This window comes from Bicyclus anynana, chromosome 14, assembly GCF_947172395.1.
Source record: "Bicyclus anynana chromosome 14, ilBicAnyn1.1, whole genome shotgun sequence".
Lineage (NCBI taxonomy): Eukaryota > Metazoa > Arthropoda > Insecta > Lepidoptera > Nymphalidae > Bicyclus > Bicyclus anynana.
This window is the reverse complement of record NC_069096.1, coordinates 10,120,059-10,147,293: the sequence shown is the minus strand read 5'-3', so window position 1 is coordinate 10,147,293 and position 27,235 is coordinate 10,120,059. Positions and strand designations below refer to the sequence as shown.

The 27,235-nt window shown below is 35.4% G+C and overlaps 2 protein-coding genes across 3 annotated transcripts in view; one reads left to right on the top strand and one right to left on the bottom strand.

Moving 5' to 3' along the window:
* The window catches only part of LOC112051693 (dual oxidase), a 61,317-nt gene extending 40,483 nt beyond the window's left edge, over positions 1-20,834 (bottom strand). Inside the window, exons 1-2 of the mRNA XM_024090464.2 lie at positions 20,098-20,834; positions 8,953-9,044 (exon numbers count right to left, since the gene is read on the bottom strand). Of these exons, the coding sequence (XP_023946232.2) occupies positions 8,953-9,034 (82 nt within the window). The 5' untranslated portion in view covers positions 9,035-9,044; positions 20,098-20,834. The remainder of the gene's footprint in view (positions 1-8,952; positions 9,045-20,097) is intronic.
* A 2,912-nt stretch (positions 20,835-23,746) lies between these two features.
* The window catches only part of LOC112057243 (transcription factor 15), a 5,014-nt gene continuing 1,525 nt past the window's right edge, over positions 23,747-27,235 (top strand). The window contains exons 1-3 of one of the 2 annotated variants that reach the window (XM_024097738.2): positions 23,747-24,234; positions 25,429-25,559; positions 26,838-26,929. In XM_024097738.2, coding sequence (XP_023953506.2) covers positions 24,092-24,234; positions 25,429-25,559; positions 26,838-26,929 — 366 coding nt within the window. In that variant the 5' untranslated portion in view covers positions 23,747-24,091. Of the gene's footprint in view, positions 24,235-25,425; positions 25,560-26,837; positions 26,930-27,235 lie in introns of both variants that reach the window. The other variant, XM_024097737.2, reaches the window with a different exon arrangement.

Genomic DNA, 27,235 nt, shown 5'->3' with positions numbered 1-27,235 from the left:
ACATTATTAATTTCAACTTCTCGTTGATAAATTTGTAAAACCCATATCGATTATTATTATGAAAAGGTGCTTAATATTTTTAATGGCAGATTTATTTTTTGTTATTCGGGCATCACGCTTAAACTACTGAATGAATTCAAATGAAACTTGGCACGGTTTAAGATTATAATACGGAGAAGGTTATAGGATACTTTTTATTGCGAAAATAAAATGACAAGGGGGTGAAATAAGGGTTGAATATTTGTATGGAAAGTCCTTCATTTTTGACTTACAGTTTTAAAAATTTATTCATAAATCATAAAAAAATACATTATAATGTAAATTAAAAGTTTTTAAAATTCAACCCCTAAAGTGGTGAAATAGGGCTTGAAAGTTTACATTGCTTTCCACGCGGACGAAGTCGCGGGCGTCCGCTAGTCTATAGTATAAAATAATCAGTGTCTACACCTAAAACATATGAAGTAGAATACAACAGGTGACCTTATAATATATTTTGTAATTAAGAACCTAAAAACCAAATGTAAAAAATGAATCCGGTATCATCAGTACTAATCAATTAACACCAGGTTTTTGTATTAATCAAACTTTTTATTCAGATGCAGTGAGATCATAATTTTTCAGTTCAATGATACAAAAGATTCTTGCACCATAATATCAAAGATTCGAAATATATTTTATTTCTTATACATATTATTCTAATTTTAAAACATGCCCCATTGGTATTTGACGACCTCCGTGGCGCAGTGGTATGCGCGGTGGATTTACAAAACGGAGGTCCTGGGTTCGATACCCGGCTGGGCAGATCGAGATTTTCTTAATTGGTCCAGGTCTGTCTGGCTTCAGCCGTGGCTAGTTACCACCCTACTGACAAAGACGTACCGCCAAGCGATTTAGCGTTCCGGTACGATGTCGTGTAGAAACCCAAAGGAGTGCGGATTTTCATTCTCCTCGTAACAAGTTAGCCCGTTTCCATCTTAGACTGCATCATCACTTACCATCAGGTGAGATTGTAACTTGTAAAGAACAAAAAAAAAGATTAGATATTTGACACTTCAACTGTTTTTAAGCTTTGTCAACAACCCAATATCCGTATAATTAAAGAGTTCATATGAATAGTTATTTGTCTTTACTCCATAGTAGGTTAGTTGACTCATATCTTTAATGTAAACAATATTGATTTCGCATAGTACATGCAATAAGGGTCCGAAATATATCGATATCAATTAATAAAAGTAAAGAATTAAAGCTTAATTTAAACATCATGGATTTTTTTTAAATTTCCAAACGACAAAAACGCTGTCGTCCATTTTGTGACGTCACTAACACACTTGATGTACTAAACGTCAAACCAATTGCTAACTAATATTTTTGTCAAACGGTCCGTTTGTAAGGGATTTGTTATAGTGACGTCATGAAACAGTTTAAATATAGACCATCATGGCCGACAGGCGATTTGACTCGTATTGTCAAAAATATATTTAAAAACTAAAATTTTCTTGTAGTCACGTCTAAAAAAATATGTTTTTTTTTCAGTGTAGTAGAACGATTATGAACTATTTAAAACCATTAAAAAAAGTGTCAACTAGAGTATTCTATTATATATTTCTCATTTAGCGATAATATCATGTCTTGGCTTGAATTTCTATAAGTGTTTAAAAGAACATTAATTACAAAGCGTGCAAGGAATACGTAAAAAAACGTGCTGATCCGCAATGTAGGTGTTACGGTACCTAGGTACCGCATAAGCCTTACGTACTTGTTCTTTCATCAACCGGTATAGCCTTCAGACTGAAATACAGCAATGACGGTAGTGCTTCCCTAGACGAGCTCTGTTACAAAGAGCAACGAGTACTACGAAACTCTGTTACCGGCAATTTACATTATGTACCTAATCGGCCTCCGTGGCGCAGTGGTATGAGCGGTGGATTTACAAGACGGAGGTCCTGGGTTCGATCCCCGGCTGGCCAGATTGTGATTTTCTTAATTTGTCCAGGTCTGGCTGGTGGGAGGCTTCAGCCATGGCTAGTTACCACCCTACCGGCAAAGACGTACCGCCAAGCGATTTAGCGTTCCGGTACGATGCCGTGTAGAAACCGAAAGGGGTGTGGATTTTCATCCTCCTCCTAACAAGTTAGCCCGCTTCCATCTTAGACTGCATCATCACTTACCATCAGGTGAGATTGTAGTCAAGGGCTAACTTGTAAAGAATAAAAAAAAAAATCATACATACAATTGTGTTACTCATTGGTATTAAGTTATTACATTGATAAACACATTAACCATTAAGATGAATCTTTGCATTATCTAACGTGTTGGCTTTTAATCAATTCAATAAGGAAGCAATTAACCGCTATTTAACATATTAACAAGTATGTTGGTTACCAACCGTATTCGTATCGCAGGATACGTTATGGGATAACAAATATTAGATACTCAAATACAAAAATCAAAGTTCTTGTTTATAATTAGGATAGTTTATACTACGTTTAGTTAGTTGAAACGTCAAGCTTGACTGTTTATAGAGACTATGGCCTTTTTGGAAGACAGTTTCAACTAAGAAGACGCAACAATAATCTCAACATTATTGTAATCGCTAAAGTTCGAAATTGCTATAGCTGAAATCTTCACTTATATTATAAAGAGTAGTTAAACTTCAAAATTTTAAATAAAAAGTCCGCTACAGTATCATTATACAGGGTGTCCCGTAATTAATAGATAAAACGCAAAACGCAACGCAACGCAAAAATTCCTAGGGTGACCAAATGCGTTGCAGCTAATTAGGTGGTGTATCTATCATTTGCGTTTTATACATTAACTAGTGGACGCCCGCGACTTCATCCGAGTGAAATTTAGTTTTTCACAAATCCCTCGGGTACTATGGATTAATCCAGAGTAAAATCTATTTCCATTCCGAATTTCAGCTAAATCGGTTAAGTAATTGCGCCGTTGAAGAGTAACAAACATCCAAATATCCATACAAACTTTCACATTTATAATATTAGTAGGATTACGTTACACCTGTATGTGTAAATGTAACTCACTATAATCTTTTTTATGGCCATCAAATTTGTTCTGAAATCCATTATTTGCTAAGGTGTTTTCATAAATATTTTATAAATATGTTTCCAAATGTAATATTTATTATATTTATATCTATGTATTTTATCTTTATCTAATCTCATATAAGGAATCCAATCTGAACATAAACAAAACAATAATTTATTAACCACGTGTTATAAATGGTCTTGGCCTTTACTTAAAAAGTAATTTAAAAAGACATACATTGTATGAGAAAGGTCGTTATGTGGTGCAAATAATGTAATTGTAGGTGGTCTTATGAAAAAATATTTATCAAAACAACTCAAAATTGAACTATTAAAAAAACGCACGTTATGTAACGCACGTGTATTCAGAAACTAGCTAACAAAACTTATGAGTTCGTCTGCTAAGTGTAATCTATACATGCAATCCAAATTCAAATCTGTCCCTCAAATTTTAGTACGTCTTGTGTAAGAACAAAAATGCATTCTAAGTTAACAATTTTATAAGTAACTAGTAGACGCCCGCGACTTCGTCCGCGTGAAATTCGATGTAAACTTTCAACTAACACTACCCTTCCCTACCCTACCCTACCCTACGTCTACCCTACCCCTACCCTACCACTACCCTACCCCTACCCTACCCCTACCTCTTTGTTTTATAATATTTTCTGTCATAAGAATATTTTTTTTCTGTCAATTCTGTCATATTCTCCTGACAATAACAAACACATAAAAAAAATAGTGATGGTGTGACCAAGGGATATAAGGATTCATTTTTATATATTATATATTGTTTAGATGGCTCGTGCAAGAACAAATGCGTCCTAAGACAACAATTTTATAAGTATCACTTATGACAGATATGAATAAATTATTTTTGAAAAAGGAAGACTAAAGATCTGTACTAAAACTATATGGGTAAAGTTTATGGCATTGTAAGGGTTACTCTCTTGATCTACTGAACCGATTTTGAGAATTCTTTTACCACTAGAAAGCCTTATTTGTGAGTGTCATAGACAACTCTTATTCCCGTAGTCGCACGGGAACGGAAACTACTCGGGTGAAACCACGGGGCGACTGCTAGTATACCTATATACAGGTTGTCTCGTAAAATAGCACTATACAAGCTGATACTAAATATAACGAAAATGTTACCTACTGCTAATTTCACACACACACACACAACACACTTCCTTTACATAAAAAATTTGATTTAACCTAAAGAACCCTGTGAAATAAATGTGCATTTTTTGATGGTCATGCACATCCATGTCCATATCTTGTCGAGTGTCAGTAATACACTGACGAATACAGTCAGTTTATTACTGATACTCTCTCTCTCTCCAGTCGGTCCCTTATGACTGAGGAACGTGACCACTATGGCGAGTCACCTTTTGGAATACAATGCTCCTCCAGCGAGTACGGTCGCTGGCCATTTGGACGGCACTGTAAAAGGTGCGGGCTCCTGTTTCCTTGAAATTTGAAATACTTACATTTTGAAAAAGTTTCGTGTTACACGTAGCAGCTACCATAATACGCTTGCGTCACTCGATATTGCGGTCGGGAAGAGACGATTAAAAAAAGATACAGTACTTTAGACACGAATGGCCTTCGGTTACTTTCACTGATGCGAAATATAGTGAGGCGAACGTGACGTCTGGAACGTTGAATAGTGTGCGAGTATTTAGAGAAGCCTCAACATAAATTCGAGAACTTGGAGTCAAACCCTACCTGTACTATTGTCCTAACCATTCTTAATAGGTTTGACTAACGGCCGTTTTCAATAACCTATAAATAACAAAGTTAAGAAAATCTATCTGTTCTTATTTGCTTTAAAATAACCTACTGACAGATAGTTTGACTATGAAAAGATAGTTTTGACTGTTACTGATAATCGTGGATAGATATCTATCCGTAATCTTGGCCGTTAGTGTTCATTTACACGAGCAACACGTTGCCAACGGCAGCTGGCAACTGCTACCGACGACTGCAGTCGACTGCAGTCGGCGACCGCCGTCGACTCCCGTCCGGACGTCGGCGAACGCAGTCAACTGCAGTCGTCGGTAACAGTTGCTGCTCGTAGTAGGGGACAGGAGAAATATCATGTTCAACGACATGGAATTTTTCCATGAATAAAAAGATGTACCAATCTCGTACTCGTAAATACCAAGTCTTAAATACGCGATATAAAATGCATATCAGAATTTTGAGTTGAATATATTATGTGCAACGGATCCAATCGATAGTAAAATAATCGGTTCTAATAGATACGAGTAATCGAATATCATCATCATTAACAGCCGATGGACGTCCACTGCTGGACACAGGCCTCTTGCATTGACTTCCAAACAAAATGGTCTCGAGCCGCGAGTATCCAGCGGCTCCCTGCAGTCCGGGTCGACCAACACTGTGCTTTCCGGTGCGGGGTCGCCATTCCAGCATCTTGTGACCCCAACGTCTATCGGCTCTTCGGACTATGCGGCCTGCCCGTCAACTTCGAATATAGTATATATAAAATATAAATAAATGTAGGTACCTATCTATATGAGTATATTTGACAATGTTCTCAATTTTCATCCTTCGGCTCCCTAAGTAGAAAAAGTGACGATTATCTGTCAAATCAGAATTTTATTCACAAACATTGCTTATTAGCCTATGCACACCGTTTGGTATTTACCATGTTTTTTTGATTTAGGGTTATTATTTGATGTTCCGTAGTATTCAATTATCAGTTTTATCAGGTCGTAACTTTTTACAACGCTCATAAATCATTTGACCCAATATTAGGTGTTTATTACCTTCGAATTCCATAGAATTACCTTCCAGTTGTGAAATTATATATTGAACATGTTCCCTCCATGCGTTAAGTTTGAGTTTAAACCGGTACCATTGGAATGTGCTCGATTTCGAAATTATCTGATACCGAAAATAACTTTATATTCATATTGAGTTTATAATGCTCACTATAATAAAATGTTTAAATTAATAGACTGCAATTGGTCGTTAAATATCAAATATTATGAGAAAATTTAATGTTATCAATAATATACATATAACCTATACGATACCTAATATAATTATAACTGCGACAGGAGTTTTACAAATGTTAACAAATTTTAAATTACCTAAAGGAAAAAAACTGATCAAAGTTACTTAATCGGTTTTTATATTGTACCTTATTTTAAAATACCAAACCAATTATGGAATTATTGAAATAATGTTACGTGGGTAAGTATTATCCGAGAAAAGATTACCATAGAAACATTCATTTTTATTCAGATGTTAGTGATAATATAGCCGATTGTGATAGTAAATGTTGATATATTACAAAATGGCCTTGACCTACCGGATGCGGAAATTGCACCCAAGGCCGCGAGGAAATGGATCAGGTTTCGTGACTGTTGTGCATGCGCATAAGATGGCAACATTTTGTAGTTTGTACAGAAAATTTTATTTACAGGCATTATAGTTGATTAGTGGAAGCCAGCGACTTCGTCCGTGTGGAGTTCACTTTTCACAAATCCCGCGGGAGCCATAGATTTTTCCGGGATGAAAGTAGCCTATGTGTTAATCCAGAGTATTATCTATCTTCATCAGTTTAGTAGTTGCAGCGTTAAAGAGTAACAAACATCCAATCAAACATCCATACAAACTTTCGCGTTTATAATATTAGTAGGATATAATATGAGTATGGATTCGGTATTGAAATATAATAATTTTACCCTGCATTTGCTGCAAATTTGAATTTGCCACGAAGCTAAGTAGGTAACTTACGACATAATTGCTATGATAGTTAAGGTTGAAAAATTCAAATATACATTTTGTCATAGTTAATTTCTTGAATAAAAAATGTGTTATAAAGTTAAAATAAAAAAAAACATTTTTTTTATTAAGAAATTTAAAAAAATGCTTTTTTATACATATTGTTGTGTTACCTATTTTTTTTAAACATAAGAATGAAATATAAAATAATTTGTATTTGAGTTTTGAAACAATCAATAATAGCTCAATCAATTTTATTAAGTAAAAACCATGAGTAGTCGAATAAGGTACCACACGTATTTTTATTCGCGGTATCAGTATTTAAAACTGTTTCCAAGATGTTGACAGGCATATATCGCAGGATATCATTCAACTAACGGCCATTTTTAATAAACTATCTATCCACCATTTCGCTTACTAAAGTTAAGAACATCTAACGGCCATTTTCAATAACCTATCTATCCGCCATTTCGCTTACTAAAGTTAAGAAAATCTATCTTTCTGTTCTTATCTGCTTTTCAATAACCTACTGACAGATAGTTTGACTGTTACTGATAATTGAGGATAGCTATCTATCTGTAATCTTGGGTAGGATAATGAAAACGGCCGTTAGACATATACGTAACTAAGGTAGTTTAAATGTTACGCATGATGTATGATACCCGTCTACATACGTGGGCTGTCTTACGAAGAGCCTGTGATCAATCTCGAGGCGGATGTACGTAGGTTGGTGCGAACAAGGATGTGAACTCTCATTTGTACGTATCTACACGATGCAGCTCATTGTCACCACACATTGATCGGTCACGAAGCCTTTGATAGCACTTTATACTTAAGTGGGTTGTAATGAATACAAGCTTTGCTAATTGATGAGCCGTCACAGCCCTTTGAGTTCTTGCAAATCATACGAAAAGTTTTTTAGATTAGAATGAGTATTTATACTAATATTTTAAGCTGAAGAGTTTGTTTTAACGCGCTAATCTCAGGAACTGCTGGTCCGATTGGAGAAATTCTTTCAGTGCTAGATAGTCCATTTATCGAGGAAGGCTATAGGCTAGTCTACTGTCCCGGTATTCCTACGGAAAGGCAACCACGGGGGTGAAACCGCGCGACGTCAGCTAGTGAAAGATAAAATCAAGGTAAATGTTCCTATTCTCCGTGTTATTCAAGGATTTCATTATGGGTGTGTTAAATTTTTTTTATTCTATACAAGTTAGCCCTTGACTGCATTCTCACCTGATGGTATGTGATGATGCAATCTAAGATGGAAGCGGGCTAACTTGCTAGGAGGAGGGTGAAAAATCCACACACCTTTCGGTTTCTACATGACATCGTACCGGAACGCTAAATTGCTTGGCGATACATCTTTGCCGGTAACTAACCACGGCCGAAGCCTCCCGCCAGCCAGACCTGGATCAATTAAGAAAACCTCAATTGGCTCAGCTGGGGATCGAACCCAGGACCTTTGTCTTGTATATCCACCGCGCATACCACTGCGCCATGGAGGCCGTCAAAAAACATTTAAATTCGTTCAGCCGATTTGCTTGGATTATCACATACATATATAATATGGTGAATGCATCATCTGAATGAAATAGATTAATATATGTACGGAATAAACCATAGACTATATTTGGTCGGCATATGTTCCTGATACTTACCGAGGCGCACAGCTAGTAAATAAAAAAATACCAACACACATAAACACACATTCATAATCATCCTACTAATATTATAATCGCAAAAGTTTGTATGGATGTTTGGATATTTGTTACTCTTTAACGTCGCAACTACTTAACCGAATTGACTGAAATTTAAAATGAAGATAGATAATACCCTGGATTAGCACAAAGGCTACTTTTTGTCCCGAAAAAAAACCTGGTTTCATTAGATTTGCGAAAAATTATGATGGTTATGATGGTATGAATGTTTGTTACTCTTTCATGCCGCGACTACTGAACCAAATTAGCTGAAATTTGGAATGTAGATAGTTTATAAACTTTCATCTCGGAAAATTTAATTACGTGTAGGTACATAAACATACTTATTTTTCGCGGGTAACACCGCGGGACGCAGCTAGTAAATTATAATACTAATAGCTATTGACATAGATATGATGAAAATTAGAATAACTCCAAAATATAAATACCTGGATCACTGAAGCAGGTAGAGATACATGCCAGCACGCAGAATATGAGCCTTAATTTGGGCAGAACATTCCGTGCGGCCATTTTGATAATCCTGCGAACAAAATCGAATAGTTATTGATTTGACAGGACATGCTTACAATGGTATAATATTAGAGACAGCTAAATTATTAAAACCTTCATAAAACTTAGTATATATTATAAACTGCGCAAAACTTAAGTGTGGTTACACAGTAAATGAAAACATATCCCAGCCGGGTTAGTAATAGCCATAGATTTAATACTCATATACATATAGATAGTGTGTATTCGCCGGATTCGTAAGCCGTTTTACGTGCCCCGAAATCGGGGCACTTGACGCATCGCTACGCTACGATAAGTACGCTTGTGTGCGTGTCGGCGAGGATAATTAGCCTAGCTGTTAGCTTACATAGTTACAGAAGTGGCCTACGTTTGAAGTGAAAAATTGCTAGGTGCTGCGAGTCTATGGATTATTAGTCTAAGGTAATAGCGTAATTTGGTGTGTTGCAATGACGGAGTGGACTCGAAGTTTGGATCATACTATAGACGTACGTAGCTACCTTCCCCCTAGTCAAGGCAGTGACGTGTAGTTGGGGTAGTGTACTTAGTTGTTAATAAAATCAAAAATTAAAATATGACTTCTGAGAAATAACGGCCAAAAAAGTCAGTTTTCATAAAGTAAAAAAATAAAATACAAGAACAGACATTCACTTAAAATATAAAAAAAAAATATTATTTTGTACTCTTTTCATAATAGTTTCAGTTCAGGTTGAACTGCTTGAAAAACCATTTGAGCACAAGGTTGAACAGGAATTTTGTTTAATTCAGGTCAATAATAAAATGCAGATATTATTTGGAAACGACTTATTTTATTAGTTATTTTTAAAAGGTTTTCTGATATTTTATTTATTTTATCTTTAATTTTATTCAATAATATTTATTTATCAATGTCATATAAATAAAAAAGGTTGCTTAAAGCAACTAGAACACAAGTATTATAATATATATTATGTTTTCATTGTGAGTAGTCTCAAAAACCTTAGCAATATTTTGTGCGAAAAATGGATGGCTTTGCAGCGATATGCTTATGTGCCCAGAGCCTAACAACTTTGGGATTAGACAGATAAAACTAGTTATTTTCTTTCTATAAACAGTTTGTCTTGATTCACAAGTTTCACAACAAGTCGATTCACAAACCCGGGTGCAGTTATGAGTAGTTTTTTTTAAAATACTAGCTTATAAACCAATTAAAAAACTTTACTCCTTTTAAGTCTTTGCTTGACCTTTATTTATGTTTAGTTAGATAAAGATAGACAAAATATACGCCACAGTTAATCTATTATTTCGAAATCAAGTTTGCAATGACAGCGTTTGTAAAGAAATACAACCGTTAGTATCTCAGTAGGTAAGAGGAAAAAAATGTTCACAGTTAATGTTTGCATTGTGTAAAATCATTTTATGATAAATCAGTGTGTGGGGTCAATAAACCCCACTCATGTTCATTTTGTGACGAAAGATGCACCATGGTTCTTCCGTAATATCCAGGAATGTTTTTAAATAGCCTCGACGGGCACTCCAGCGCAGTTAGAAATGCCTTGTCTTATTACCGAGAGGTTCTGACTTCAATTCATAACACCTCGGGTTAGCTTAGAATTTTTCAGGAACATTTTCGAAACTTTTGACCACCTTTTGCCAAATTTTGGATTATGGTTAGGTAGTATAAATTCAAGTTTTGTCGATATCTTACCTACTTCACGACAAGTGACAAAATCAAAAATATAGAAGAAAATAAGCTTTCCGAAGATGGTGACAGCCATTCCATTTTCTATACTGGATCAAATCTGGTCTTATAGCAAGCTTTGGCAGTTGTTAGTTACCACCTATCTCATGAGAATGCAATCAATGGCTAAAAAGGCATAGCATAAAATCTCGCTATCGGATATGTGTAAAGATATGTGCTACGTCTAGCTATTAGCCGGTCGAGCAAGGTGTCACCAAAACAGATCTTGACCATATTCGATGTCTGCAAGTCTTACGCAAATTATGTCAACTTGTTAATCCGTAGACCTTCACAGACTGTATTATGCTACTTGATAGCTTGAGGCTATTTACATTTACTACTCATACAATGCCTGTTACAAGTTAATGTTGGTTTTGTTGAGCTTCACCTATTAGTACATCCGGAGCGTTGTATGCTGTTGTATTTTTTACTAACGATAAATGAGCGAACACTTTTTTACGATGTAAGGACGTTCACTTTTAACAAATATGCAATCTTAACACAACAAAGTTTAGGTAGTGCATGACAGTTATAAAGTGCCGACCCAATAAATATAAAAGGCAAGAATTACTCATACGGACAATGAACTTTGTTAAAAAGTCAATCTACCTACTACTTTATTTCCATATGTTGAACTACTAAGCATTTATTAGCTATTGCATTTCATTTACTAAGAGGAATTGACGACTTAACTGTGACTTAACCAATCAGTAAGAGTAGCATAAATAAGTTAGATGAAACTTAATTATGAGAAGAGAAGGACTATAAAGAGAGTTTTTTCTACGAATCGATTTTTTTAACGCTGTATGTTAGGCTTTCATGGAAAACTTGAGTATAAGAATAGGTATTTCTATGTTTATAACACTTAAAATGTACCTTTACTTATTTTTGCTTGTGCTAAAAACCACGTCTTAAAAAAACAAATCTCAATACAATTAATTAAGAATTAGGTAAATGTTAATAGATAGTATATTATCTGAAAACTGCACGTGTTCATCAAATAAATAATAGTTTTGCATATTTACAACGTGCAAATGAAATACAGTAATAAATACAAGGCCAAAGAATCTTCAAGTTCAGACACAAAATTACATTTTGTTTTAAATTCATATTCAATTAAAGGTTTCATAAGACAAGGCAAGGTACAAGGGCAGATGCGTTGCCATTTGGCCCAGATAGTGTGTTGAGTAATACCAGAATTACTTGGACAATTGGATACAAGCGAAGTACAAAATTTGTGTTTACGTAAAACACAAATTTTGTGTTTTACGTAGTTTCTCGTTTTGTTTTGAACTTTAATTACAACTTGCAAAGAATATAGAAAAGGCTATATTTTGGCAAGTTCATTGATGACACTCCCATGATATGCGGACGACGGGGAGGAAAGGACTGCGCGCGAGGCCAGTGGCTTTGTTTATCTGTCATCGCTACCCACCACCCGGACCCCGCGGACCATGGGGAGTGTTATGAACAAAATTGCCAAGCTATAATAAAAATTAGAATGCTAGAAGACAATATATTTACATAAGTAGGATGAAGAATAGCTACAAAGACAAATTCGAGCATTTTGTGCTCTTAATATTGAATTAAATACACAGTCAAGTGGAGTTTACAAAGACTCGATTCAAATTCATAAGATGTTTTCTCATGGCATACCGATAAGTGTTAGTGCTATATAATAATGATAATGGTCGTGTACTCGTATAATTACGTTTAGGCAATCGTTCAACTTTGAGTCGTTAATGCGCCCAAGGCCGGCTTACCAAACAACTTGTCAGATGACCTGTAGACTTCTGCCGCGGAAGTGAAATCTTGTATATACGCATAATCTAATAGATATACAGTTTACAGTTCCAATTTAATTTTTTTTTTTATTGAGAAAGAATACAATAAGGAACTTAAGCTAACTTATCCTAATAACTATACAAATCATGCCCACGTGGAATGGTGGCAAGAATACTGGCTGCATTTCCGCGCTGGACAGCCAGGCTGATCCTTTGCGCAAAAAATGAGCCAGCCCTTCTGTCACCAGTCGAGGCAACAAGCCGCGGTGAAATAGTACGGAAAAATTTTTTGGCACTGCGACTCCATGGCCCAAGGGTCTCCACGGCAAAAGGTACAAATATGTAATTCTCTGTCAGAGAGGCATACTTGAGCCACTTACCGGTTTCAGTTCCAATTAAAAGAATAGGGACGGTTGTTGACCTTCCGATAGGTTTCCGATAGCTTATTCACAAGTATTGCCTTTGTTTATCATCATCAATAACAACCCATATTCGGCTCACTGCTAAGATCGCATCTCCTCTCAGAATGAGAAGCGTTAGGCCAATAATTCACAATGGTAGCCCAATGCGGATTGGCAGACTTCACACACGCAGATAATTAAGAAAATTCTCTGATATGCAGGTTTTTTCACGATGTTTTTCCTTCACCGTTTGAGACACGTGATATTTAATTTCTTAAAATGCACACAACTGAAAAGTAGGAGGGGCATGCCCCGGACCGGATTCGAACCCACACCGATAGTCTATTAGTCAGTTGTCTTCTTTACTTGACATGAATTATGAAAGTGATAAAACTTATATTTACACTATACGACATTATATTACCTATATGTAATACAAGCTTTTATTCAAGTTTGTGTATGATTTCCAGCAGATTTTTAAACGGATCGGCAGCGTAACATAATGGCGCAGAGCACAGATGCTCGGCTAAAGTCTTGCTTGAATACTAGAGACTAGATAAGGGAAGGGAGACTTGATTCTTGGGGGAAAGTGATTCTGAAACACACTAAAAACGGAAGATACGGAAACAGATAAAAAGCCTATTGCATCAAGCATAAAGACGCTGATAGAGGACTTTAATTTACAATAGGTAAATTTATAATAGTATAATTATCGTGTTTGTAATTGAATTCCTAAATAATTCTCAAGTCTACTTAAATATTTTGCATGTTCGTTCAGCACGTTTAATCAAGGATATTACGAATGTTAATCATTTGGGCGTTTGCCAGCATTTGGTCATATGTAGTGCCTCAGGGTCTGTGGCCATGTAGAACATCGATTCTCTTTCTACAAACGCTAACGCTTCGAAAATTAAAATAAACTTGAGAGGTGTCAAGAGATACCCGGATGGAACGAAGTTATCCCTATCGCTAGCGCTATAGCTATCATCGCTATCGGTAACACTATCGCTATTGCTATCTCGCTATAGATATCGTTATCGCTATTGCTATAAATATCGTTACCGCTATCGCTATCACTATCGCTGTCGCATCCCATCCCATCCCATCTCATTTTAAAAATAATCGTCGCGATACCACACTTTTTAATGGGAAATAGAAAGATGAAACGAAAATAATTGGCTTGCTTTCTATGAGAGAGACCGAGACAGACAGAGAAACACGCGCACGGCTTACAACTATAGCTAAAAGTGTCGTTACAACTTCTGGTCTTAATTATTTCGTCTAGCCCCCTTTCGCAACGCGCGTTAAGGAACTTCGTTCCAAAAATGTATGGGAATGACATTCACTATTTACAGGTCCACGTGATGACGTTGTCATTCGGATCTGTCATTCCCATACATTTTGTTAGTTTTCAAAGCGTTCGCGTTTGTAGAAAGAGAGTCGATATGCCACATGGCAACGGACCCAGGTTTTTCTGTACCTACCTACGGTTTTAAGTTGAGTCACTTTTAAAGATCGATTGAAACAGATTCAATGTACAACAGCGACCTATAACGGTACCAATAAGAACTTACAATTTGTCCATTCTAAGCAACATTTTAAGCGGGCGATTAATAATGTGTGTTGCAATGCCTTATCTGCAATGAGTTAAACACTGTTCACGCGGACAGTTAAAGGCTATACCTACCTAAATAATAATTAACTTCAAATCGTAAAACTTGGATTCTATAAAAAGATTCTAAAGATCGTGTTAGAAATACCTTTATACTATTTAAAGATTGCCTACCAATCAGTACCTAGATAGCAGGGTTGATTTTTCCTTTTTTTAGTTTAGTACATTTTTGTTTGTTTAGAAAGTCAGCTGGTTTTTTTGAAGATTTTTTGTTGTTAATTAACCGACTTCAAAAAAAGGAGGAGGTCCTCAATTCGACGCGTTTGTTTTTTTTTATTTTTTCAATGTTTGTTACCTTATAACTTCGTCATTTCTTAAACAATTTTGAAAATTTCTCTTTTTGTTTGAATATTTCCAGATTGATTCTATTTAATTTTCATAAAAATTGGTTTAGTAGTTTTGTGTTAACATGAAAATAACGAAATTGCCCGTACTATGACGCTTTCGTTACTTATACTAGTACACACTAAAATCAGAATAATAAAATCTTTTCAACAAAAAAATTCAACCGACTTCAAAATCACAAAAATAAACTAAAAAGCGAAAAATAACATCGTTTGTGCTACCTTCTGATAACTTTGAAGGCGGTGCCAACACAGTGAGGCATTCACTCGAGCCGTTTAAATCATGAAGTTTTAGGATTTTCAGACAGTTCTTTCCTGTAGTTCTATCAGAAACGGCTTAATACGCCACTGGCTGTACTGTGATACGAAGTCCTCATTAGGATACCATTCATCATCATAATTATCAACCCATATTCGGCTCACTGCTAAGTTCGAGTCTCCTCTCTGAATGAGAGGGGTTAGGCCAATAGTCCACCATGCTGGCCCAATGCGGATTGGCAGACTTCACACACGCAGAGAATTAAGAATATTCTCTGGTATGCAGGTTTCCTCACTATGTTTTCCTTCACCGTTTGAGACACGTGATATTTAATTTCTAAAAATGCAAAGTTGGAGGTGCATGCCCCGGACCGGATTCGAACCCACACCCTCCGGATTCGGAGGCAGAGGTCATATTCACTGACCATTAGTTACTATAAATCTAGGCCAAAGCATTGCTTAAATCCATTACTTGGTAAGCGTCAACGAAGTTATTTACTGTCGGTTTCATTGATCCTAGCCAACTAATAGGCTTAATCTGGACAATTATGTATTTCGTATCTATTTAATTATCGAACCAATACATCAAACTGCGCCATATGCGCATTCCGAATGAGGAATTTTAATCGCCGTATTATTTTGAACTTGGAGCGTGTTTTCAAACGGCAATGTCTTTACATGGATCGTTTGACTGACCAACTGTATTGGAAACTTGATGTCGGCCAATTATGTGTATGATCCATGATTATTTCTTTGATCAATCACTTGCATTTATATCTTTTGGATTAGCACTGTCACTATTTATAGCATTGGTTTTGTTGTAAATATTTAATTAAATTATGTTAATATAAATAAATGTACATACACAACACACGTCATTACTTAGCCCAAAAATAAGCGTATACCTTATGGGTACTATGATAGCGGATTTTAGCATAGGGTGTCCCGTAATTAATAAATAATACGCAAATGGTAGATGCATCACCTAATTATCTAAAACTAATATATAATAATTTTCCAAAAATCCCTATCCCCATGACCAAGTTATAATTTTTTTTTCAGATTTACCTAATTTCTTAAAACAGTTTTTTCAATGCTGTCGCTGATGTAATTATGATTTTAAAGATCTGTTTTTGTTATACATTAAATTACTAATGTATGATTATGAATAATGTTTCATTTGTTTTGTAGAAGAAGCTTTGAATGCAGTAATTATTTTTCTTTCATTAAGATGACCCGATTAAAAAAAAATTTCCGGTAAAAAAATGTATGAAGCTGAAGTGTACTATTATTTAAAAAACTTGTACACTTGTCGAGGTTTATAAATTGATTTAAAACTGGTGTCCTTATTTTGTAGTTACAAAGTTGCTGGTAAAAGTATAGGTGATGTGCCCAATTTTCAATAAAGAAAAACTTTTAAACCTGTAGTACATTTCAACTTTTTTCTTCAAAATGTATTATAATATCTGCCTATTTGCCTTAATTCACGAATGCAGTCCTTTGTATTGATTTGGTATTAAAAAACTGTCTTTTTATTTTTAACTATACTTACTCACAGATTAAGTGTTTTTCAGGTAGCATGGGTACGGTGACAGTTGCCGTATGACGTTCATAATACCTACATACTATTATCGTGATACGCGCAAACTTTCAAGAGTGAAACGAACTGTCACCCGCACCATCATGAAACAAACTGTAGCTACTATAAAAGAGTAACATTTTAGATATATTTTTTTTAATTTTAGTGTTGCAAGAAACAGCTCATGACTAAGGGCCCCGTATGGGTTCGAAACTAGTCGGGGAAACTTTGACGTTGTATCACGTGAGTTTTAGCCATGTCTTAAAATAAAGAGTAAGATGTCTTTCATTTTCTAAATTTGCTGGTTACGCCAATAATTAAGATAAAAGCTTAAACGTAGCAGATCGGTGATGAAACGATCACCAATAGTAAGAATGACACAGACGTATAATAAGCACTTCAAAAACATAGACATTTTTGCCAGTCGAGTAGGTACTTTTAAAAAGTTGGTCATCGGTACACTTAAAAGCGATTAATAATTTTGCTATTTATTTATATACTTTAATTTTATTGTAATTGTGTCATTTTTTTTTTTTTTTTAATTTCATTATTTTCTTTTCTTTGTATAAAAGCACTTTGTTAGATAATTTAATTTGAATATCATTTTTATCAGCCCCATCTACATTTTGTATAATTACTCGTGGATAGAGATGTGGGTTGTGTATGTAAACTATTTGTTTTTTAATTTACTTTAAGTTTTGTAATATATATTATTGTACACAACTGTTTTCGATCCCAAATAAATAAAATAAAAATAAAATAAATGATAAGGCACCATACCTAACATTTAATGACAGTTGCTATGTAATGTAACTGTAATAATAGTAGTATTGTAATAGGTCATTGGCAGGATGCTAGCAGATCCTGCGTGAGTCATTACGTTTTCCAACGACAGTACACGTAGAGGTACGTACATATTACGCCATAAAGATAACGTATCCGGAATATGTTTAAAACAAGCTATGTCCCTCGTTTTTACCTGGGCCACGGAATATATGCGGGTAGGTAGGTAAAAAGTAGCAAAACTAATTTTCGTCCAAATCTCTTTAAGATTTTTTCTCCATTGTTTCGCATTTATAATATAAGTGTTAATGTTAGCAGATACCCGCGATATCGCGTGTAGACCCTAAATATTCTTCATATTTATTCGTGTATACCACTCTAAAGCTATTGATGACAACTGCATTATATTTTTTTTATTTTAAAGGAATAATTGCCATTTATTGTAAAACATGACCAATATTCTCATTCCCCTCTAACTAGTCGGGAAAGACTGTGCTAATACAATAGACCAACGGGGCGGGATTCAAACCACCAGCCCTAGGTGATGACTCCAAGCGCTCTTACTGTTGAGCTATTGAGGCTTTAATTTGGTGTGTTGTTCAATTAAAAGATAGGAAGTACCCTTTATTTAAACAGGAACGGTTGAAAGCGACTGTGTTTAATACTTATATATTTTTTAATATTTATGTAGATGCAATGTTAAGAAAAATTTTAAGTGTTTGCCTTAGAATATGTTTTACACACATATCGTGAACAATAAAGAGAAGCCCTGGTCAATATTTAAATGTAAAATTTATAATTTATTATTAAAAAAAAGCTATTATGACATTCAAGATTATTTTATAGAAATGGACATTTTGTAACATATTATTTTGTAATTGTGACATTGTATTCATTTAGTTTTTTTTTCTCTTCATTTAAATGGATTTCATTATTTAAGATAATTCATACACCAGTTATGGTAAAATGTATAAAGGCTCAATTCTATAAATGTACCATCATGTTAAACCTACATTTTCATGAATAAAATATCATTCATCATTCATTCATCATTCATTCATTCAATAAAACATAAAATTACAAGTGAGAAACTTTGTACCCTTAAACCCTGAAAGCAGCTAAACATAGGTTATTGATTGACTGTTGAACACGTATAACCTGTGCGCATTAACTTAAAACCTGTCTACCAACATCCATATAAACACGGTACAAATATCATTCGAACCAGGTGTCGAGTTATTCCGCATGAGCTGTATATAAAAGCATTGTTTTTAAATGTTTTATATTCTGTGTATAAATAAAAAAACAATAAAAAATGTTGAGTAGGTCAGTAACAAGTTGACAACATAAGCATGTAAGTAAATGGCTTTAAGTACTTACATGTATACCTTCTAATAGTTGCAATAATTTAATGTTTGAGGCTTTTTACTTAAGTTACCTTAGATTGACGGGTTGACAAGAGAATTGGCTATCATTACTAGCTAACGATTTGTATTACACCGCTTAGTATCAACCAATCAAGTAAGCAAGTAACTATACAATTTTATAATTTAAAGCTAGAATGGTACCTATCAATATAATTATTATTTGCCCCTAAGGGTACAGGCCCATAAAATGTTTGACCTATATACTACGTTTTTAATTATAGCATAAATGTAATTGATTACAAAAACATTGTAAATTATAGTGCTTACATTGAAAAGAAGGCCGATTTTTATCTTTTGACCAGTATAAAGATACATTAAAAAAGATAAATTACACAAGATTATCTTTTTAGCGCGTTTCCATCTACTTATCTTTATAAACCTCCATCTACTTATCGTTATAAACCTCCATCTACTTATCGTTATAAACCGGATTCGTTTAGTCAGCTGATTTTTCAAATGTCAAACGTAGTTCATTGACTAGCAAATGTAACATACATATTTAGTAATGTGTATTCTCTATAAAGTATAATTTCTACTATTTTAATAATATCCTACACTTTCCTCAACCTTTTATCACACAAGCAGACATCCCGCGGTTTTACCCTTGTAGTTAATGTTTCTGTGTAAATACGTGTGTAAAATATAGTCTATGACACTCACAAATATCGTGACTTTCTAGCAGTAAAAAAATTTAAGACTCGGTTCAGTAGATCCAGAGGTTACCTACTACAACCTTACATACTTTATCTGTATAAATATATAAGTATTTGATTATTTTTCATATGGCGGTAGTTTACAAAACAAGATAGTAATAGTTTAATTTGACTGGACTCTGATACAAGACCTTAGAAGCAATCTTAAAATGTAAATATCCTTGTTGATAATTCATTTTAATATACACAAATGGTCATGCTTACGCAATTTAACGATACAGAGGATGCAGCTAGCAACATGAGCGCTATAAGTGGGTAAATAGTAGAAACGTTTGGTCATTGGTGATTTCAAGAGGTGCGTCCTTGCGTTCACCACCCACCTTATCACCGAATGTCATCATCAGGAGACTACGAAGAGACTACAGCTAGTAGAAAGGCTACTCACCTTTTAAATTCGGCTGACCATCTCCAAATGTCCAGTAATATTTTCTGACGTACTCTATAAAACACGATACGTATGCACGAATTGTTTACTCAGCGAAAGTGATCACGGAAGTCGTGTTTAACTGTTTAGGTTAGTTAGTTACACGTAAGGCGGTGAGGCGGTCACCCGGTGCGCGGTTGTTGTGAGACTCCAGTGGTTTCTCCGACGGTGTCGCGCGGAGAAAGTCGCGGCCGTGGTACGCCATGGAGGGGACGTGACGTATCAACCAACAGACACCTGAACATCCTCTTTGTAATTGCTCCGTGACTGTCTGCTGTGCTGAGAACATTTGTGACGTTTAATGTCAACATCTTTGTTCGATGTTGACGATTTCATTGGCATCGCAGCACGTACTGTTCGACATTACAAGAAAAAGGCTGTTATTTCTTATAGTCATTGACTTCTTATAATAATATCGCACAATCATATAGAAAATTTCATTTAAAAACAAGCCAATTTTGCTTCAGTTTTGACAGTTTTAGAATTATTGGTACAGACAATTATACCTAAAGGCTTTTATATATAGTCCAAAATTCAATAAAATCCCAAATTCAGAGCAAATTCAACTTTATAGATTGAGTTTTAGGTTGAATTTGCAAATGCGACTACTTGAATTGAATGCCAAGAAGTTGTGTTCGGCACTCACTGATTGTGCATCCACTTTTTAATAGGAGATCGATAGTCTCGCTGAAATTTGAAGCTTTTCTAAAAAGCTATTTTTTTTTCGTACAGGAAACATTACAAGAAAACGGCAGTAATTTCTTATAGTATAGGTACGAGTATAAATACTAATTAGTCTGTTCGTTAGTCTTGCTAAAAAATTTGAAGCTTGTCTCAAAAGCTGTTTAGTAAAGAAAAAACTACCTACTTATAAAAAAAAAATTCTAAAGTTCAAAGGTAGTTTGTCTTCATCAGCAGGCTAATTATATCATACAGTAAGTAGATTATATTTCTCAGTTGATTTGATGTTTATTTTAAAAGGTTGTTAATAGAGACCAAATTAGTGAATAGGCCTGCAGGTCATGTAGTATATTTTATCTATTTAGCTAATGTTACCGCGAAGTTTGACCGTTATGAGTGTCTGTCTCTCGGACATAAACGGGTAAACTGATTTGACTGTAGTTTACATTAAGTGATATTTGAAACCTTGTTTTCCAGAGATGATTTTTAGATATATCCAAACCAAATCAGCTCAGCCGTTTTCACAGGGGGGGGGGGATAGTGGGATGAACAATCGAATGTTTTCAAACTGGTTAGCAAAATAAAGAACTTAATATGTACATTACAAAACTATTTGTAGGTGACATGAAAATCAGACAAATTTCATAAATTGTCATAATTTATGAAATTTGTCTGATTTTCATGTCGGCTCATGACTAAGGACCCCGTATAGGGTCAAAACTAGTAGCATGCTCCGACGTAAGTTTTAGCCGTTTTGTATTAAATTAATATGAATAACACTCACGATAGTTTAAAGTCTAAAATTTTAAAAAGTTTCGGCAGATGAAGGATTTCATATTCTTTTTACTTGTATATTCTATTCATGACTATTGGGTTTTTTTTTTAATTTTAAATTTTAATTATTGTTATTTCAGCATGAACTTCGTTAACACTAAATTAATACAAATGGCTCTCGGACCCGGCGATATAAGTTAACCAATTAGACCTTTCCCACGGAACACATTCTCTCATGGGGATATCAATTGACGGTCGAGTGGCGCAGTGGTTGCTCCTGCCTTTAACACCCAAGGCAGCGGGTTCGACACCCATGGGTGGAAAATATTTTTGTAATTTTTGTAATTTCCAGTTTCGGTATTGTAAGTATGAATTTATTATGAAACACGTATAAAGCGCACATTATACAATCTAGACTATGCCTGATTAGTTACGAATCAATACGAGGCCCTTAGTTATGAGTTGGTTCTTGCAACGTGGCACAAACAAATTCTAAAAAAAATCAAGTATGTGTGTGGTGAGTCTTAGCTCCATATACCCTCTCCTACTACGAGGGAGGACTGGTCATATAGTGGCCGCTAAATGAGCTGAACAAACGACGGAGGTCCTGGGTTCGATCTCTAGCTGGGCCGATTGAGGTCTTCTTAATTGGTCCAGGTCGGGCTGGTGGGAGGCTTTGGCCGTGGCTAGTTACTACCCTACCGGCAAAGACGTACCGCCAAGCGATGTAGCGTTCCGGTATAATGTGGTGTAGAAACCGAAAGGGGTGTGGATTTTCATCCTCCTCCTAATAAGTTAGCCCGCTTCCATCTTAGATTGCATCATCACTAACCATCAGGTGAGATTGTAATCAAAGGCTAACTTGTAAAGAATAAAAAAAAAAAAAAACTGGACTGAACAGCTGGACATAGACCTCTTGCATGACTTGCAGACTTCCAAACACAAAGTTCTCGAGCCGCCAACATCCAGCGGCTAGTTGCGATTTACTTCTTCAGTAAGGTCATTAATTCATTAACATATTCAGCTCACTGTTGAGCACGAGTCTCCTCTCAGAATGAGAGAGGTTAGGCCTTAGTCCATCAAATTGGCCCAATGAGGATAGACTTCATACACGTAGAGAAATAAGAAAAGTTTCAATGTTTTTCCTTCACCGATTGAGACATGTGATATTTAATTTCATAAAATATACATATCTGAAAAGTTGGAAGTGCATGTCCCGGACCGGATTCAAACCTACGCCCTCCGAATTGAAGGTAGAGGTCATATCCACTGGCCTATCACTTCTCTTGTAAAGTATAAGACAAACGAAAATTCACAAAATTATTTATAACATTTGTTTATCGTAGAAGACTTTATAGTTTGACAAATCATCAAAGTCGTTAAAAATATTTATTGCCTGTAGTTAGCTTAAACAAATAGGGACAAGGGGAGCTTTGGCGCTTTACATCCTCGATGACAACCCGACCATTCGCCACAACAGGGACGGACTTGAATTAAAGGTAATATATAAATTATCTCATAAAAATTGAACTATTTGATTAAAAATATTAAGATGACATAATATTAACGTGCATAATGTACCTAATATACATTTTCTTATTAGAGTTGATTTACTCGTATAGTTCAAAGTACACTCGAGTTTTAATTTTTTTTTATTAATGCAGAAAGAATAAATGTATATTATATGTGATTTAAATAAAATATAAAATAATTGTCTTTTGATTAAAATATAAGTAGTAAAAATATCAATTTACAACTAATAAAAAACAAGTAAACTGTGATAGTTTTTATATAAGTAATTATGGGTCCATTATAGTTTTCGGAGCCTACATTGTAACATAGGTTGTAGCTGAACGGCTTAATTTGATTTTATTAAATACTAGCAGACGCCCCGCGGTTTTATCCGCGTAGTCCTATAGCCCATGACACTCACAAATTACGTGGCTTTTTATTAGTAGATTCAGATATCACTCCCTACAATAATAGCACTAAGTTTATCTCTATATAATATTAGTATAGAAAATTCTATACGAGTATGAGTAAACTTTTATTGTACATAGACGTTTATAAATATACATGGTTTTTACTTCTTAATATAGTAAATTTTATGTCTTATTAATAGATTTCTTTATTTTCCCAACTAGTCAAATCAGCAGCAGTAATATACTTAATTTACATGGTTATTACATTTGTGAACTATAATGAAACTCAAACCTTAGAGTACATAATAATAGTATAGTACAAAACGTAGAATACGGCCCTGGTCGATCAGTAGGCATCTGTTTATACAATTACGGTTAAGAGGCGAGTCAGAGGCGCGCGCTGTTCCTCCTAAATGACTCCTTCAAAATTATATCCATCGGGAACCGAGACACTTACGACAAAACATTCGGATTAGTAGTACACGTCGTGCAACCGGGCTAAATGTACGAGTGCATGTAGCTCGACAATATTGCCATTATTTACTAACCATTTTTATTTTGTAACATAATACTTGAAAATGGAAACGTTTACAAACTATCAGTTCCACGAAGAGACCTGGGAACAGCTGTGCTCGGTGACGTTTCAAAACAGCGCGGAAACTGTGCCGTCAACAAAACAACGGTGCCAAGCCAACGCGAGGGAACGTGACAGGACGCAAAAGTTAGTATTGAATGTTATGTTATTTATTTTGTAAGTGGTTTATATTCTAATACTATACTACAGCCTGTCTTGATGAGTACTGTTTACCAACAAAGAAATTAGAAATGAAGGTAGAAAACTCATGTCACTTCATAACTTATTTATTTTAAATCATGTATTGTTTGTTTTTAAAATGTTATTTAAAATATATTAACCATATCTAATTGTTCTAAACATATTAATCAAATTTATTTTCATGAATTTAAGAACTAGCTAATTATAATTATTATTAGGTATGAAATGACTAGTTATTTATACCCTCATTTTTAATTTGTCGCCGGCTGTAAATCGCCGAGGGGTTCCCTCGTCTGTTTTATGGCTCCTTCATCAGATCGATTTTAAATCTTCATGAAATTGTAGTGCTTTAAAGTACTAAATGGAAAAGTATACGAATACACTTGACACCCATATAATTTTCGAAAGTTCCCCTCAATTTCTCCAGGATTCCATCATCAGATCTTGACATGATGGCAATGGGACCAAATGGGACGACTATACCGTTTCAAACAAAAAAAGAATTTTTGAAATCGGGCGTCTTTGAGTAATCGGTGTATATACATAAAAAAAAATACCGACCGAATTGAGAACCTCCTCCTTTTTGAAGTCTGTTAAAAACGTTCATTAAAATAGGTTGTTCCTTTTTGGAGTGTGACTACAAACACTCTCGTATTAAACGATATTGAACATTTCCTTATCCAGTGAGTCTCGAGTGATTCATTGTTGTTGTTTAATTTTGCACAGAGAAGTTATTAATTAGATATCTACTTGCAGAGGCCCGCGAATAGGGTAGTTGACTCATATCAAATTTAATTTTAACAATATTAATTTCGTATGGTTTATGGATTATGGGTCCGAAATATATCAATAATAAAACTTAATAAAATTTAAGGATTTCTTATAAAACTTAATTTTAAAGTCATATATTTTTTTAATTTACCAAAACGACGTCAAAAACGATGTTGTTCACTGTGTTTCACTCAATAAGGCATTTTTTATGATGAACATCGATTCTATAGAGACAGTTTTTATAATTGCATTATTTCCGAGACATAAAGTTGCATCGGACTGTACTTATAGTCTTCTAGAAGTGCCACCGCACAAAAGCTCTCAAAATATATTTCCTCAAATCAAAATATCATTTAAATTTCTAAGCAGCGTGAACACGGCATTCAACGCGCTCCGACTACTGATCCCCACGGAACCACCGGACCGCAAGCTCAGCAAGATTGAGATCCTTCGCTTGGCTGGCAGCTATATCACGCATTTAGACAACCAACTGTATACAGGTAAGATGACTCTTCTAATTCTAATAGTTGGGCACCGCCAGGTGAAGATTCACCCGCTGGGTATCAAATTCTCAAACAAATAGAGGTTAAATTCGACAATCAGAGGCTGAATGATCCTGACCGTCATGACCCTGGGGGTACCCCTACAACGTCTATAAATTCCACTGTAAGCAATGTAGCCCGAATGGTAGCGATTTCAATCTTCTATTAAGTTTGTACCTACCACATAATATGTTTTCTGTGTTTGTACAGCCTCGATGGTCCAGTGGTGAACCCATGTTGTACTGATACTGGGTTCGAATCCTGGGTTTTCTTTTTCTGAGACATTTTCAGTTAAAATTTTCTGCCCGGGGTTAGGAAGTTGATGTTACATCCCCGTATCACGAAGAGCAGGTTAAGTTGTCAGACCCTATCATTATCATTAACATCTGATAGTGGTTGTTAATGAATTTAACACCGGCCACGGAATCGGTATTGTATGTCAACGTTTACACTTTAGTGTCGTGACATGTCGTGATGCCTTGTGATGTATCGCATCGGACCCGATCCCAGTTCGTGTCAGAGTGGGTTGCGGGGAGCTGAAACGACGCCATCACGACACGTCACCTCAGATTAATGTGCGCGCGCGACAGTGCTGTTCTGTGACGCTGTCTTCAAGAGCTCCGGCTGTATTGATTCAAAGCATTGTCTTGATGCGTCAGAGAACGACATATTAATGTAAACACTTGCCATCACGTCATGACACGACACGCGGCGTCACGTCAGCTAAATATAAATACGCCAGTCATATAGTCGTTATCAACCCATATTCGGCTCACTGCTAAGCTCAAGTCTCCTTTCAGAATGAGAGGGGCTAGGCCAATAGTCCACCACGCTGACCCAATGCGAATTGGCAGACTTCACACACGCAGAGAATTAAGAAAATTCTCTGGTATGCAGGTTTCCTCACGATGTTTTCCTTCACCATTTGAGACACGTGATATTTAATTTTTTTAAATGCACACAACTGAAAAGTTGGAGGTGCATGTCCCGGACCGGATTCGATACCACACCCTTCATAATCGGAAGCAGAGGTCATATCCACTGATCTATCACGGCTTATAGTCACGGCGAGTCAGATAGGTGATGTCATAACTATGCCTAACATGATTTCCCGTCAATCCACCGTATGAATACTAACTCGGATCAGAAAGTACGCTAGGAAAATGTTAACTAATCCTTTGTAAAACACCGCAGCACGCTACACATAGGGTGATATGAACGTTCATATTTTTACAGGAAACATGGAGCAGCCGTGCATTCAGAAAAGCGATATTGAATACAAAAGTACCTCCCTGTGTACCTTCTGTTGGTCTACTTTAAAAAAAGATGTAAGTTGTAGCAGTGGCGGATTAACCAATATATACTGCATCGTAGGGCGGCATTTTTCAGAGGGCGGCTTGGCCCATATAGTTTTAATTTTAAAGAAAACTACTCTTGAAAACTATAATGAAAATGTCAATATATTCATTATAGACAGAAGTTATAACCTTACTAATTATTTGTACTTGTGTGTTTGTTTGTGGCAACGTACTCATAGCTCTCAAACGGGGACACCGACTTAAATGTGTTTTTTTTATAGAGACCTTTTTGCGGCGAAGTTTATTTGCTGTGTAGGTACATAAGAAATACATCGG